Source organism: Betta splendens, chromosome 13, assembly GCF_900634795.4.
Source record: "Betta splendens chromosome 13, fBetSpl5.4, whole genome shotgun sequence".
Classification (NCBI taxonomy): domain Eukaryota; kingdom Metazoa; phylum Chordata; class Actinopteri; order Anabantiformes; family Osphronemidae; genus Betta; species Betta splendens.
In genome coordinates this window covers 2,434,457-2,452,500 of record NC_040893.2, presented here as the reverse complement: position 1 = coordinate 2,452,500, position 18,044 = coordinate 2,434,457, and the positions used below count along the sequence as shown (strand labels likewise).

The following is an 18,044-nucleotide window of genomic DNA, read 5'->3' as shown; positions in this document are numbered from 1 at the left end:
GTAAATGCATCCTAGGGAAGGTAGAGGTAGGAAAGAACACCAAACACGCCAACCAACAAACTGCACACTACCCCATATTTTCTCTTGTGAGCTCCAAGAGCACTTAATACTCTTTCAGACAGTCCACAAAGCAGAAAGAACGAAACTTAAGAGAAAAAGGAAATGCTTTGTCATGCATTACATTTAACTGGAACCTATCCTATCCTTTCAAAAAGGCCATATGAGTAACTTTATCCAACAGCATGCAGCCGCTGATGGCAAAGAAACATGCAGACATAAATCCTAATCAGGCAGCTATTAGCATCCTTACATCCCCTGTGCCCTGTTCTACATTCTGCAAGGGACGGATGTACCAATCTCTATGTCAGTAGGTGGCCTGTAGTGACACGTTGGCTAAGTGTGTAGTAGGTTTGCTTCTGTTTCAGATTAGCATGCAACATGGACTACTGCAGGTGTGTCCAAACTTTTTTCACCAAAGGCCATATGCCGCAAAATACACAAACAGCTGGGTCACTCACTTGAGGTGAAGTACGTTTTGCCTCACCTGGTTTACTTAAGTAAACTAAATCAATCAGCCTACAATCCAACAACATTTTGTTAGAACAAAAAAGGTTGGCAGTCCATTCTCAAAACAGCTTCCTCATTAAAATGCAGAGATTAATAGTTCAATTATTATGCAAATGGGTTTTGTGGTTGATAGATCAACCAATATTTGTTTTAAAATGCTATCAACATACAATGATTACATTTTTTATAGTAAAGTATAGGGATGGATATTTTTATTCAGTTGGAACAATGACATGTGACAATGGTCCAGACTCAGTTTTGTGGTCGAGAGGCGAAGGACGTCACAGAGATGTTGTCATTGGTTATTTTAGCTGCTTTTGTGAAGTGTCTGTAGAGAAAATGGAAGGGAAGTTGTGAACAGCTTGATATCATTCCCAATGGTAAAAAAATCTTGGATGCACTGACAATTCTGTCCATGATGTAATCACAGAAATACCATTTTTATCAGAAAGGTCAGCCTTTGGAAATGCATATCTGATTTTAGACAGTGTCGGGAAGTTTGCAACATTAAAGGTGCAAAATTTTGGCTCAAACATTCGAAGCTTCACACTTTTTATGTGTGTGTAAAGCTGCCTAAAGCTGTAGGTTTTTGTTGAGTATGTTGTTGAGGTGAAATCAACTTAAACACCAGGTGTGCCAAAATTCTCTGTGGTAGAGTGTTCACACTCGAATTATGGTCACCGTTTGAGTGTTCATGACTCACCTCCGCTCTCCTATACTTTTGCGGACACCAAAGAGGCCATTCCTTTGCGCCTGGTGCTCCATAAGTTATAGCTCCACTCAACTTGTCCCATTTACTGTAAGTCCTATCTTGTCGATTGCATTCGACACTGCTTCAAAAATGTCTCTCTTGCATTTCTTTGGTGTTCTCATTTTCTTAAAATATTTCTTTCCTTAATTTTTCTATGTAGAGAAAGTTTCATGTACAGGCCATATTCTACTAAAGTATATTACTGGAATTTGTGCGCCTTTTAAAAATGGATTGCAGGCCAGAGTTGGCCTGCAGGCGGTAGTTTGGAAACCCTATCGACAGCTGAATGTTTTGTTGTGCTGGTGCTTGTTTGCAGTTTTATTTTTTTATTAGGCCTAAGTGCATGCTTATTTATATGGTCCAGTATATACTGGCTTTGTACGGTACCAGATCACACACATGAAAAAGGGAGCGAGAAGGTTCAATAGAGCCTGTGCAAGCTGAAGCTGGCACCACAGGTAAAGACAAGAATCCATTAGCCAGTAGAGATGAAAAAACTGCTGTGTTTGCACAACCAGCTTAATGATTGATGCATGACCTAAACCCTCTAGTAGGACACACATTAAAGCACACACACTTAATACATAGAAACATTTAGGTTTTTAGTACACACAAGTGTTGTACTACTTGGCATCTCCTAGTCTCGATCCTGGAGAGCAGTATGCCAAGGAAGTCTTTAGATGCCTTAACATAGCCTGGGACCAAAGCTTTGTCCTGTTACTGTACTGTACTGAGATGCCGCGAGGCTGTTAGGTGTGTTGCTTTCTGGGGCATTAAAGAGTTATTTAGGGAACAATCCCTCAGTCAGCTTCTAATCTGATACTTAGCATGTCTTTCAACATTTGAAAGCTTCTCTGTGAGCACTGCTACCAACATTAGCAATCCAGAGTACAGGCATTAAGATTAATACAAACATTTTAGTTGACAATAATTTACTTTCAGGCTGCTACATCATCGATTTCAGCATTATCAGTGTCTGATCAATTCAATTCTAAGCTTTATGCCGAAAAATGGGCCGTTGGAATTGATTCAAAGAGACAATGATAACCTGCTATTATAGAATCAAAATGGCACAGGGTTCAATTGTTTTGCTTTTGCAGTATTTTAACAAATGACTCAGTTCTAATGGAGGCAATGCAGGGTCAGATGTAATAGGATTTCCTGAAGCTGGAGACATTGGGGCATAGGCTGAAAGCAAGGCTAAATCACAATTATCATTGTGGATCATGGCAGGATGTCAGTCCTTGCACATGTTAAGGTGACGCCGAGCACCATTCCCAAGCTCAGTAACAGGCCTATTATGATGGCCCTATTAGATCAATGTGTCACTTGCTATTACTCAAACTGGCCCTTGGGTCTGAAAGGATACGAAATTAAGAAGGAAAGGAGCCTTGGCTTAGTTCCTTCCTCTGACAGGACAACAGAGCTAGAAATTTAGCATGAAATGGAATGGCTGCGTCAGATCCCCAACATCTATAATACAACATGTTGTAATATTAGCGCATGGTCAGAGACAGAAAAGGTGTAATTCTGTTAACATTTTAGGCCCTGCCCCAACTAGGTTTGGTTGAGGTGTGAAATGTGAATGGTTTACCTGACAATAATTGAAAAGACTTTAGTGGCTGGAGGGTTGTAAATATAATGTTGGTGAATTCAGTAAAGTCAAAACAAGATTTTCTCATTTCTGATTTTTCTCACAGTTTCCTTTTTAAATTTCAAGGAGAACTACATGCCAATACCAGAGTATAGGTAATGAAACTATGAAGGATGAAAAAAATCATAAACCATTAGTAAAGAAAGAAAGAAAAAAAAACACACATAAACACATAAATATACTTCACATGCATTCTATAATAGGAGGTAATTATGTTGTCATTACTGTATGTTGTACACTACTATAAAATTATAAGTAGGACATGTAAATATGTATGTAAATATATAAGTATGGTTCATAAAAACAATAATGAAATTAGTGTGCTGACATAGCGGATCAATGTTCTCTCTGGTCTGTGCACAATAGCTACACCTGTTAATATTCCTTTTTAGGCCCCTAATTTAGGAGAGATGGTACAGACCTTTCAACCCCAATCCTATTTTCTGGGGTCTACCATAGCCATGCCAGGCCACTTTTGAGATGTGGTATGAGGTGTAAAAATTGGTGTAAGTGATACTGATGCGATGTTTATTAATGACAAAAAATTTAATTATTCAGTTCTGTCTGAAGATAAATACACTTTCAGGATGAATATCTATGTAAATAGAAGCATCAACAACTTCTAAGCTCTATATAATCATAGCACAATTAGTGAACATTACAGTGCCTCAGCAAAAATATGGTTTTGATGAAGTGAAGCAGGACAATAGTGTAACAATTTTAATGCCAACAGATTAGGTTCTCAGTTTTCTAGTTTGGAGCAATATATATATATATATTGAAGCAATCAATATATCCAAATAATGGTTATTTATAACTATCTGGCTAAATATAAACAGTGTACAGCCAGGTGTGTGGCCATATCTTTGCCTTGCAACAACTTACTGTGGCAAATGACATGTCATTTTACGCATTAGAAGCTATGCAATTGGCCATTGCTTGTGTAAGTAGGGTGCTGTATATACAGGATGCAGCTCAGTACAAAGTTTTAGCTTCCAAGATTTGTGCATTTTGATTTTTGTAGAACGGCTGTTAAGAAGAGAATCACAAAAACACTAGCAGTTTGGACAAAAAGTAGAACTCAAGAAAGAAAGGATCAAATTGAACTTAGCTTTATTTTATCATAATGCTTTGATATTTAGTGTGGACCAACAGTCTAAATGTTAGCTTGGGTCTAAATCAATTCAATTGAAATGTTTTTAACAGTGACATCTTAAGACTTTATCAGCATAATCACAACGTAGTATATAGTACAAACTCCAAATATGACACACACTCAAGTGGTGGGCACAGCTTTCCCTCAATTACCTCCAAAGTTGGCTTTGGAAAGTTCTTGCTCTGATGCAACCAAAGTGCACACCTAAATCTTTCTGTCTTTGGATTGGCCTTCCAGCAAGAGGATGTTTAACATCACTTAACAATGTTGATAGTGACTTTAATCACATGCCAGGCTTAATTTTAAATGCACAGATATTTACTGTTACCGTCAGGCCCCTATAGATGGCATGTATCTCATTATTGAGCCATGTGAGTATGCTGACATCTGGTATTTTAATTTTCACATCAGTGCTGAACTCATTCAATGAACACTTGAGGAAGAACGTGTACTTAACCAGGGCATTATAACCACAAGACTTCATGCGGCTGTGGAAAGTGTAGCAAGGAGCCTGAGCAAGAATTAAAAAGCAGCAAAACAAATGTATTCACTTAAAGAACTCTGAAGGAATATCACCACATTTCCGACTGGTGCAAAGTTTTACAAGGTCCCTAAATGTGAATGACAATTGCATGCTATTGAAATGCTAAACAAATACAACCATGATTTGAGATGAAAGCCTATGCTGCTTTGCTGATAGAGGGAATTTTGACTAGATACTGCTGAACTTACTTACTGAACTAAAATCCGTTCTGTCCTGTGGGGATCAACTAATATGGGCCTTTAAACACTCAAACCTGAAAATTACTGGTTAGCACAGTTCATCCCAAAATCCAACAATAAAGTTCTCCCTGTACTTTTTCAGCATTAGACAGAGAGCTATGGTAAGGCTTACACCATGAACACTGGAAGATATATAAGTTAATCAAAATTTAAAAAATGTCAAAGTGACATTCAATGCTGCATTTGACCCTAAAAACAGAGAGGATTTCAACTGTATGATAGAAGAAATGTATAGAAAGAAAACATGGTCCCAAAAGACAGACAGAAGGAAGCAGTCTGCTTCACAACAGTGTGTGTTTGTGTGTGCGTGCGTGCGTACATGTTTTTCCTTCGACGTCTGGACCATAAATTATGTTTTTTTGCTATCAAGGTGTGAACATTGTGACAACGAAGGGACATTTGACGGGTCCCCACCAGTCCGAGGGCTTTTTTGATGGTCAAGATGTGATTTTAGGACTGAGGTAAGAATTAAGTTTTTGTTCGGATTAGAGCAAAGGTTAGACGTCTCCCTTTAGTTGTGATGGTTAGGGTTAGAGTAAGGGGCTAGGGAAGGCATTATGGCAATGTCAACCTCATGATGGATATAGAGCATCACTTATCCAAATCCCTTAATCTGGTGGCTTGTTTTATACAAATGCTTGATGATATTTATTTAATACACTCTAGAAGACAAACCCCTGTCTAGAAACCTGTCATGAAAGTGCACTAAAACACAAGGGCTTAGTTCAACAACACTATCAGATGTCTGTGTAAAAATCTGTTGCTTGGAAACAAGTAATTAACAACCTCTTTTACAGGATTACAGGATTTTAGAACATGAATGTTGCACCATTATGAAACCTCACTCCTACTCATCTTAGCTGCTTAGCCATGCTGGGTCGTGGGTATGGAGCAAATGCAATGGACAGGTAAACAGCATTCTGTTACATTGCCAATCATACTAATTCATTCTGTATTACCATGCACAATACACTAATTGTAAAAGCTTGTCTCAAACAAATAAATAAATAAATATTAAGTTAAGAGTTTTGAGCTCCATGTGAAGCCTTACATAAGCTTTAGCCTAGTTTAACCAGTTTGTGTGTGTATATATATATATATATATATATGTTGATATATACATATAGTTTTATACTGGAATTAATTTCCGCACTTGTCTGTATGTTGAGGGTTATACCATCATCACAGCCCTGCAAAGCAATAACGTACAAGGCAGACTTTCCACATATAATTATATAAGTCAATACCTAATCCCTAATTTATAGTTTTGTTAGTTTGGTTTATGGCCCACATAATAAAATGATAAAATGCTTATTCTTTTTCATCCTTACATCCTTTGTTTTTGCATTTTTAGGATGTTTTTCATTTAAACAAGCAATTCTGAGGGAAGGGAGCACAACATATCAAAATATTTTAGATCATTCAAGCAGTTCACGTTTAGCCCAAAATCGCTGTTAGTTTTGATGTTTCACCTTCCATACACAGATTAGGCATTATGTATGAATGCTTTAATTCATTTCCCTTAAGACCTGCACATTGCTAATGGTAGGTTAGAAACATGGCTTATGCTATTTTTACATTATCTCATAAAAATCAGTTGGTTATGTTGTTGCCTGTGTAGTGTTTTATTTTCAGTCTATTATATAGGCTAATTGTTTTTTGTAAGTTTCATATGAGTTTTATTTCACTTGAAAGCTTGGCGCCACTAGCTACTGCAGTAGCCCCCTTGGGAGGCTAATAAAGCTCCCCAGGAATAAAAGCAAATGTAGAATCTGCTATTTCTTTCAGATGTGCAGGGCAGAACAGGAGACAACTTGGGTACCTGTCTGTGTTCTGAAGGTACAGTATATTCATTTGTATTATCTTCAAGATTAGATTTACCACCTAACTTCAGGCAACCTTTCTGTCTGGCCACCAGATGGCTCAGGTTTACCTTTGTATATAGTTTTTCTGTTAAAATATGGTAACTATGTTTTTGGTAAAATGGAAAGAACTAAATGCTTTAAGAAATGTAATTTTGTTTAACTAATGCTAGAAAATGTTATGTGAATGATCTGCAGGGTAGTTGTACAGAGCTATAGACAAATAATGCACAGTCTCCAGAAGTTTGGTGTCATCTATGTGTATGCACAACTAAGTGGGCAATAAAAAAATATTTTTGCCACTTACAAAACAGACAGAGAATACAGACTCATGACTGAATGTTTGCCCAAGAGACGCTTTTGTCATGGTCGTATAATAGAGAGGAGTCTTAACGCCTGCCATGGCACCAGCAGTCTTTGCCATTTCCTAAAGCCCAATTGCATTGTTTGAGTAAAGGGGATGCATATGTTGCTTTGCTGCAAAAAATCCCTAGGATCCATACATTGTTTGGACTTAATGCATAATCCTTTCCATTGATAAAATTATGTTGAGTGTGCCTGGGTGGAAATCCACAAGTACAGGGCTTCAGCACACATGCTTTTTCCCTTCTCCGGGTTTCCTTTAATTTGCAAATCTTGTAATCTAAGCCTAGAGCTGAATGAACCAACTTCTAAACCAGCAGTGCTGTAGCAGCCAAGGCTTCAATCTGTTTTCCATTTAAGTGTCAAGACGGCATCCTTTTTGGTGGTTAACTAAAGCTGTTATTTCAAAATGATTATATGCTAAAAAGTGTGTGAGGACCTTAGTAAGTTTATGAACAGGCCCTATGGAAAGTACAGCACTGCAGCCGGAAGCCTTTTTCCTTCTTGTCTCTGACCAGAGTGTTATTTACTAGGCACGTCTGTAGGGGGAAGGACCTGGCTGTGCCATTCAGCCAGAGGTCAGGGTTTCTGCTTTTCAACACAGTGAATGTTTTCAGCATTAGTGTCGAGCGATGCCTGGGTGATTCGCCAAACCATCAAAACACTGCGTGCCAGTGAGGACATAGGAAAAGCAGAAGCAACAGTAACAGCAGAGACAGGGGAAGCAATTCCTGGAAAACTTTAGGACGGTGGCTTCCATCAAGGCCCAGCTGAAGACAGACATCCTTATTTCATTTCCCAAGGAGGATATATTGAGTTAAAGTTTGTGTTGCTCTGGCAGGTTATAGGGATGAGTGCAGGTTTTCCATAGGGTTTTGAATTTGCCTTCACTAAAAGGCTGTGAAACCCCCAGATACTGCTCTGAGAATTCCAAAAATCTGTTTACTCTTGTTTATTCTCTCTTCTGTCTGCCTATTGGGTGCTCAGGTACGTAGAATTACAACTATTGTGCCACAAGGAATCCATGAGTCACAGTCACTCTGCCAACATCACTGGCTCAGGTCCAGTTGGGTACATGTGAAGGATTCATAATGAAAGTAGCAAAAAGCAAAGAGCCAATTCACATTTGTTCATTTGACTGGAAAAATGTCATTAGAAAATCTAGAATGAGGTTGTTTTAGTTGTCCTAATTCTACATGCATGTTCAACCTGTACTTTTCTGGTAAATAGGCCTTGATTTATTATCTTCTATGTTTTGACTCATTAAAAAGTGATACGGTAACAAAACCTAAATGAAATGTAGCATCAATTCATTTGTGTGAAGAATCTCACAAATTTTGAATACATTTTTTTTTTAAATGTTTCCATTTATTGCAGGCAAATAACTTTATAAATTATTCCAAAACGTCCTTTGGTAAGTGGGAACACTGTGGTGTCACTATTGGGTCATTTGTCAACCTTTATTACAACAATTTATTGATATATGACAATTTGTTTTAAAAATATTATTAAATTACGATTATGAAATCATTTTAATCAAATAATATATTGTGTTATTGTTTAAATGATTGATTTATTCAGTTAAACAATAATTTTACCCATATAACTGTTACCAGAACTATAAAAGTGGCCTTTCATCTAGCTTAAAATATTCAAACAGGGCCTCATGTTTGCTTCCTGGCCCAGTGGTATAGTTTGTATCCTGCATACTGTATATGTGGAAAGGCTCAGAGTGTAACGAAAAGAACACGAGGAAACACAGTCATCTCTATTGTAATGCGTGAACTTACCCAGAAGACCCTGTGCTCTTGCAGACTCCTAAAAGTGGCCTCTTGTCAGAAAAACTGTCTGTCTTCAGAGGAACTGAGAAGGAAGAGGAGTCAGAGGAAGAGGCAAATGAGAAACAGAGAACTCTGCACACAACAAAGAGAGACATTCTTGTCAAGTGCTGCCCACCCTCATTCAACAAGCAGCCTATTACCATGGCAGGAAACGTTCTGATTACATTACTACTGTTGCCCTGTAATTTAATTATGGTCACAAACCATTTTTGATGAGGCCTTTTGCGAGTGATGGGGTCCAAAACTTCTGCTATTAAAAGGAATACTGAAACAATGAAGAATTTAAATTGCTTTTATGTAGGGTTTTCTGTCTATACTCCTGTTTGTTTTGGGGTTTCGATTGAAAAGAAAGTAACAACATACATTACAGGGACATCTCTGCACAAACTAACTTTTTTTTTAACAGCACATAGAGGAGATGATGCTCTTATGCTGAAGATGTTGGTCATTTGAAGACTGTAATTTGAGGCTTGACAGTAATAGGCCTGAGTTCCTGTGGTATGGCATGAGAGGAGCAGTGCTGTCCATACCAGCCTTTAACCAGCCTGTAACACTCTCAGACGTCATTGCATATACATGTATACAAAGTTAATACTGAAATGCTATATTCACAAAACCTAAGGTTGGGTGATGGAAGCACATTTGGATAAAATGGAACACGACAAATTATTACAAGGGCCAAGTAACAAGTTTAAATTATTACAGTATAAATGCAATCACATAAAGGTTGATGATTATTTTCCATGACGACAGATGTTTGCAGGTTGTGAATTGCAGATGTCTGCTGTCACTTACTTTGGAAGATATTTCATTGTTAATTCATAATTAATTCCAAGAAAGAGATGCCTTGCATTGTCGTAGTCACACTTTTTTTAGGGTCCTTCTAAGTTCACCCACCCACAGTCCTGCAGCTCAGACAACCAGGCTTTTAATGGTTTACCACAGTGCAACACTGTTAGCGCCTTAGCAGATTACAATCAGTGTTTTTTCCCTCCAGTAGCACAATTCATATTTATGTTTTTGTTGAGAGAACTGCTCCTCTCATATCTGCTGCTTCTTATTACTGTGGTTTGCTTTCATCCACTTCCAGCAGTCTTCAAATGCTGCCATTGTGTGGTGCCGAAATCAGCCAAAAGACCGGAAAAACGGAGAACAAAAAGGCAATTTTCTCACCATATAAATGCCACAAAATAACAGGGTCTATATGTCAGCTTTTCATTTTACTGTCTCACACCTGCAGAAATTAAGTGTAAAAGTCATAGATCAGTGGAACAGCTAACCCATCTGCACATTAGCTTTGGACATGTAAACAGTGATAAACATAGAGCAACAAGATGGACTTTTAGAGGAGGAGGAGAGAGTCTGGTAATCAAAAGAGTGAAGGCACAGGAGGCACAGTTTGAGGTTTCAACGGAGCCTTGGCTGCAAACAAGCACTGATTTCAGAGTCTTTGCCAGCATTAATTGTACACTGGCATTACGATCAGGATGAGGGCACCATAGAGTACTCTTTCATTTAATGATACAGAACCACTTCAAATGCTCACAACTAGAAACTGCATTAGGACACGCTATTGAACATTGTACCTACTGTACAGTAAGTGTTGACATTGGGTTTTTTGTTGTTTAGTATTTTATGTTGTGCAAAAGAGAATTTGGGATATAAGCAGAAAATAGTTTAAAAGTATACACATGTATTTGGAAGAATATTAAAGGTGCAACTTAAGTTAAGTTTGATAACTTAATATGGGGTCAATTATTAGCCATACATTTCTCAACTAGAGTGAATAAATTCCAAAATGTGCCAAAAAAAACATTATCACTAACATTACACAGCTCATAAAGTCATTAATGCCAAAAAAAATTATTTTTATGCACATTATAACTCACCAATGTGAGGTGATGGCAGGATGCGAGCAGCTCGCACAGGTCCATGGCGCACAGAGAACAATTCTTGGGCTTCTCCTGCCACCTAAAAAAATAAATAACTAATCTGTTTACAAGTCAGTGGATTTTGCACATTTGAAAACATGGGCACTTATGAGGTAACTGTCCTTGTGACTTCTATTCCTGGCACATGGAACCACTGGTATATGTATATGCATGCACTCAACTGTTTACAGTAAATATATATTTCTATATAACACAAATTTGACTGTGCAAGCCTGACATGATTAATCTTTTTGGAATAAAGACAAATAACCTGTGTGGAATCGACTATCCAGACAACACAGAAGGCAGAGAGAGAAAATGGGAGACAAGGGCGGTTCGGTAATTAAAGTCCCAGCCAAACCACTGTGTGAAATCTACTGAAAACAGAATAAAGTAGCCATGATACAAGCTGGCTGCCTACAGGTATGTACTGTGACAGATTGGAGATACTGGTTAATGCCCACAGTGTCTCTACTATGAGCCTAGGAGACATTCCGAACAGTGTTTCTTCTGACTACATGACTATAGTTAGAAACAGATACTCTAGGAAGATCAAAAACCAATCAGAGTTCAGATGAGATCTTGTATGTCTTTGCTCTCTTGTTTTAGGTAACGGAAAACTTCATCCCTTATTTTTAATAAGGACTGACCAAAATGACCTTGGGTAATATTTAAGAATGAAGAGACACTCAGATTGCTCTATAATTTCTATGCTGAGAAATTATCATTTACTCCTCCGGTAAAAGGCCTTGGCAGATGGTTTGCCTTGGGCTCAAAAACTACAATTAGTGCTTTCTGGTTTCCTCTGTACCTGCCCCAGCAATAGTCAAACTGAGAGAGTGCGGGGCCAGGGTGAGAGGGGGCGAGGCCAGTCTGCTGGAGCGCAAATGCTCAGTCTGCGATTGTTTTTCAAGCATACACCTACAGCACTAATATTCAAGGGCCAGGGGAATCTGGATGCTCTGGATTATTAGCAAGACAGCGAGTTATATTGTGTTACAGTCTGATATTTAGGGTTACTTGTATGATCCAGAGTGCAGCCCAGACGAGTTACAGTACTCAGTGGACAAAACTGTCACAGTTAAAAGGCGAGGCAGCCGGCAGCAGGGAGATCCGACCACGGGGGCAGCTTACAGGAGCTGTGTGCAGATGTGAACAACTGAATGATGAAGATGTGGATTCTACTGATGATGACACGCCATGAGTTTTGGGCTACATATGGACAGAGGAGCTAGAAAGTAGCTTCAGGTTACTGAGAAGAAACTGGGAAAAACAGCCGGGACAGAACTGTCGAATGAGCACAAAGTAATATATTTGACTGTTTATTGTTTTTGCTTGCGCTGTGAAGTTTAAGTAAAGTTTTAAGCTGCTGCTTGTGTTTTTTAGGAGTAACATTAGCTTATGTTGCTAATGTCAGCTTGTGTATTCGTTATGGGTGGTTGGCAGCAACTAATTCCATATTACTATTTCATTTTGTAGGCAATATTGGTTAAATTGATGCCGATTCATCTTGGATGAAGTTGGTAATTTACTACTGACAGGGGAACACGTGTTATGGATCATTAGTTTTCTCTACATGACAAGCATGCAGAGCAAGCAAGCAGCAGTAAAAACTACTGTAGCTTCAGAAGGCCATGGACAAACCAGAAAAAAAAACTAGACAGAACAATGAAATGAGCACAGAGTAAGTAATATATTTGATCCTTTATAGTTTATAGTTTTTATTGTTTATAGTCTTGCGCTGTGAAGTTTGAACAAAGTTACGACTTGCTGCTTCTCATGTTGTGGACTGTTGGGGATACCATTAGCTTACATTGCTAACATTAGCCTGTGTATCAGCTTGGCTGGCAGCAACTCTAATACAAATAAAGTAATTAATTCTTTAAAAAAAAAAAAATAAAGTAATTAATTTCATCCTTTGTAGGCAATAGACAACTGTCTTGTTTTACCAGCCACTAACAGCAGCCAAAGAAAAGAACTCTGATTTGATTTGAAATAAAAAGCTGTTGAACTACTTAGAAACTATGTCTTTATTCAAACACACTTATTTATATAGTCGTTTGTTAAAAATGTAAAGCAATGTCTGAACGTTTGGCAGTTGGATTCAGTTGTGCTTCTTTCAGCGCAGAGACATGATGCATCTTGCCAGACGCCAGCTCTCTGCTCTGGGTGCCGGTTCCTCACAGGCAGCCTTGTCCTCCTCCAAACGGCGTAACTCGTCTGCATTGTACTCTGGCTCATACAAGTAACAATGAATATCAGAGTGTGCGTGCTGAAGTACTCGCTGTCTTCTAAATAATCTACAGTGGAACCTCTGGACTAAGATGTCGGATGTTTTTCCAGGGATCTGTTGTAGCCACTCCTCCAGTTTGGGGGTCACTGCCACCAGTGCTCCGATCACCACAGGCACCACTGTGGCCTTCACCTTCCAAGCCTTCTCCAGTTCTTCTCTGAGCCCTTGGTATTTCTCTAGTTTCTCCTGTTCCTTTTTCCTGATGTTGCCATCGCTTGGTATTGCCACATCCACCACTACGGCTTTCCTCTGCTCTTTGTCCACCACCACAATGTCTGGTTGGTTCGCCATTACCATTCTGTCTGTCTGTATCTGGAAGTTCCACAGGATCTTGACCTTGGGGTTTCCAGTCCATGCTCCGCGCAGATGTTCCTGTATACTATGCCAGCCACACTATGCCACATGGCGTTCCATGTATGCGTTCCCTGCCCTGTTCTTCACTGCCTGAGACATTCACTCAGCACGTCATCTGTTGGGGCCTTATCCTTGATGTACTTATGGATCTTGGATGTTTCATCTCGGATAGTGGTTTTCAAGCTCACTAGTCCTCGGCCTCCTTCCTTGTGGCTAGCGTACAGTCTCAGGGTGCTGGATTTGGGGTTTCGTGTCTTAACATCAGTGGTTTGTATCTCTTCCTTTGGCCACCTTATTATTCCCGCAGGGTATCTGATCACTGGCAGGGCATAGCTATATATATTGTCTCGTCATATATATATATATAATATATATATATATGATATTATATATATATATATATATATATATATATATATATATATATATTATATAATATATATATATATATATATATATATATAGCATATATATATATAGCATATATATATATATATATAGCATATATATATATATATATATATATAGCATATATATATATATATATATATATATATAGCATATATATATATATATATATATATATATATATATATATATATGCTATATATATAGCATATATAGCATATATATATAATATATAGCATGTCATATAAAAATAGCATAATATATATATATATAATATATATATCTATATATATATATATATATATATATATAATATATATATATATATATATATTATATAGATATATAATATATATAATAATTATATATATATACTCGGTATCTCATGTGAGTATATATATATATATATATATACTCACATGAGATACCGGCTCAGACGTCGCCCGGTCTAACAAGGTCTGTGTCAGATGTTGGGGAACCAGAGCACCTTGGCGAGAAGTGGGCTACTGGGACAAGAAAGAAATTCTGTTGGAATGCTACTACTCAAGTAACCCTAGTCATAGGGGTTACATGCAAAGAATGTGCGGTGAATGTGAAAGGGAAAAACCCAATTTCAAGACTGACGGCGAAGCAACTAATAGCTCAGTGTTCCAACATCCACAAACGGCAACTGCTATCACAACTTGAGATTTACGAGATACAACACAAATGCTACGGCAAGAGGAAGCCAGGTCAGAGGGGAGGTTTCACCATCTCCCCAACCGGAATTTGGGTACGAAGCCCCAATGAGCACAGATACGCTGGGCGAGGCAGCGACTGACCTGAAACAAAAAATCATGGCGAAATTGAACAGGAAATCCCGAAGCCAACTACAACGGCTAAGTGAAGTACCATCAGAAAGTCTCATGGAAGATGTGAATGCAGCGTTGAGAGCGATCCCTACCACAACAATCACAGAAACCAATGAGCTGATATACGCTTTAGCATCAGTGATCCTAGAGGTGCTTGCCTATAAGAGCAACCATGGGAGCCATGAGAAACAATACCCACCATGGAAAAAAGGTTGGAGGCAAAAATCAAGGCAGCTCGGAGGGAAGTGAGACAAATGACAGATGCGCAGAAAGGTGCAATGAAAAGACCCAAGAGGTAAAGCCAGATGCCTAAGAGGTACAGCCAGATGCCCATACCTGAAGTGCTCGAAACTGCCCAACAAAGGCTACAAGCCTTGGCCAGCCGCCTAAAGTGATACACCAGAGATAGCAAAGCCAGACGAATAAACCGGCTGTTCGCAACGCAACCTGCGAAAGTGTACTCTCAATGGCAGGGTAATAACAGCAGAGCAGACCCACCAAGGCTGGAAACTGAACAGTACTGGAAAGGTATATGGCAGAGGGAGGCCTCACAACAGTGATGCACAGTGGCTGGTGGATCTGAGGGAAGACCACAGCAGCCTCCCTGAAAAGAATCCAGTGACTATCACAGTGGCAGACATCCAACAAAGAGTCTCAGGTATGAAAGACTGGACAGCACCTGGCCCTGACATGATCCACGCCTACTAGCTAAAGAAGCTCACTGCAATCCATGAGCGCCTGGCAGCACAAATGAACCAGCTGCTAAGGGATGGGCCTCACCCTGAATGGCTAACCCGAAGGGCGAACAATCCCAATAATGAAGGATTCCTCAAAGGGTACAGTCCCATCCAACTACCGGCCAATAACCTGTCTCTCCACAACATGGAAGCTCATGTCAGGCATCATCGCAGCTAAGATAAGTGGGCACATGGATCAATACATGAGCGAAGCACAGAAGAGCATTGGTAAGGATACCATAGGAGCCAAACACCAACTCCTGGTAGACAGAACAGTCGCACAAGACTGCAGAGTGCGACACAAACCTGTGCACTACCTGGATCGACTACAAGAAAGCCTATGACTCAATGCCACACACATGGATCACTGAATGCTTGGAGCTGTACAACTTTAACAGAACTCTAAGGTTCTTCATTGCAAACTCGATGAGGTTGTGGAGAACCAAGTGGCCAATGGGAAGCCACTTGCCCAAGTATCCATCAAATGTGGCATATACCAAGAAGATGCACTGTCCCCACTGCTGTTCTGTATAAGTCTGAACCCCCTCCGCCAAACAATAAACAAGACTGGCTATGGATACCGACTCCGGAACGGGGCCACCATAAGTCACCTCCTCTACATGGATGACATCAAGCTGTACGCCAAGAGCGAGCGAGACATCGACTCGCTGATCCACACCACCAGGATCTACAGCTTGGACATTGGGATGTCATTCTGGCTTGAGAAATGTGGGAGAATGGTGACAAAGAGAGGCAAGGTAATCCACACAGAAGGGGTCTCACTCCCAGAAGGAACAATAGCAGACATTGAGGACAATTAAAAATACCTTGGAATACCACAGGCGAACGGCAACCTTGAACAGGCAACAAGGAATGCGGCAACAGCCAAATACCTCCGACTAAGGCAAGTCCTAAGAAGCCAGCTCAATGGCAAGAACAAATCCTGGGCAATAAACAGCTACGCCCTGCCAGTGATCAGATACCCTGCGGGAATAATAAGGTGGCCAAAGGAAGAGATACAGACCACAGATGTTAAGACACGAAAGCTCCTCACCATGCATGGAGGGTTCCACCCCAAATCCAGCACCCTGAGACTGTACGCTAGCCGCAAGGAAGGAGGCAGAGGACTAGTGAGCGTGAGAGCCACTATCCGGGATGAAACATCCAAGATCCATAAGTACATCAAGGATAAGGCCCCGACAGATGACGTGCTGAGTGAAAGTCTCAGGCAGTGGAAAACAGAGGATGAGATGCTGGAAGAGGGACCATCATGGGAGGACAAGCCCTTACATGGGATGTACCACCGGAACATAACTGTGGCTGATCTCAACAAACCCTACCAATAGCTGGGCAAAGGGCTGGGCTAAAGGACAGCACAGAGGCACTCATCCTGGCCGCCCAGGAGCAGGCCCTGAGCACCAGAGCCATAGAGGCCCAGATCTACCACACCAGACAAGACCCAAGGTGTAGACTGTGCAAAGAGGCCCCTGAGACGGTCCAGCACATAACTGCAGGGTGTAAGATGCTGGCAGGGAAAGCATACATGGAACACCATAACCAAGTGGCTGGCATAGTATACAGGAACATCTGCGCAGAGTATGGACTGGAAACCCCAAGGTCAAGATCCTGTGGGACTTCCAGATATAGACTGACAGAATGGTAATAGCGAACCAACCAGACATTGTGGTGGTGGACAAAGAGCAGAGGAAAGCCGTAGTGGTGGATGTGGCAATACCAAGCGATGGCAACATCAGGAAAAAGGAACATGAGAAACTAGAGAAATACCAAGAGAAGAACTGGAGAAGGCTTGGAAGGTGAAGGCCACAGTGGTGCCTGTGGTGATCGGAGCACTGGGGGCTGTGACCCCAAACTGGAGGTGTGGCTACAACAGATCCCTGGAAAAACATTCGACATCTCAGTCCAGAAAAGTGCAGTCCTAGGAACAGCAAGGATACTGTGCAGAACCCTCAAGCTCCCTGGCCTCTGGTAGAGGACCCGAGCTTGGTAAAGTGGATGAGACCACCCGCGGAGGGTGAGAGTAGAGTGGTATACATATAATGTACTTTATTGGAGATAATTTTAAAAGTTTGCTGCATTTCTCGTAATTATAATAAATTAAAACACTAGCTGTATGTATGTGGCTTAACTTAGGCTTCATGTGTGTATACTGTATGTTAGGCTGGTATATTGGGTCAGTGGTCTGTGGCAGTAGCAGTCACATTGTTTTAAGTGCAGAATGCCCCACTTTTGTTCTTCCTTTATACGTCAAATTCCACTGTTTTATCACAAACAGTGCTTTAATCTGTTTGTTTTAAGGCTTTAAACCCATTTTAGGGGATGATCTCTCTTTTGTACAATTAATAGTCTTTTCAAAGTGGCGGATTTGGAGCTATGTTTTTATTTAAAGTGCTTGAGGCCCAGCCTTGGAGCAGTTTAGATTAACACTGGAGACTTATGCGGGTTCTATGAACCCTGATAGTAGAAATAAAACAG

At 40.0% G+C, this 18,044-nt stretch overlaps 1 protein-coding gene across 10 annotated transcripts in view; it reads right to left on the bottom strand.

The window, feature by feature from the left end:
- bcas3 (BCAS3 microtubule associated cell migration factor) overlaps positions 1-18,044 on the bottom strand; it is a 286,604-nt gene that overhangs the window by 250,544 nt on the left and 18,016 nt on the right. For all 10 annotated transcript variants that reach the window (XR_003787971.3, XM_029171342.2, XM_029171343.2 and 7 more), the window contains 2 exons: positions 10,867-10,948; positions 8,927-8,999 (listed from right to left, as the gene is read on the bottom strand). Coding sequence is in view for 9 of the 10 variants with exons in the window: in XM_029171342.2 (XP_029027175.1) it covers positions 8,927-8,999; positions 10,867-10,948 (155 nt within the window). In the remaining variant the exon portion in view is untranslated. The remainder of the gene's footprint in view (positions 1-8,926; positions 9,000-10,866; positions 10,949-18,044) is intronic.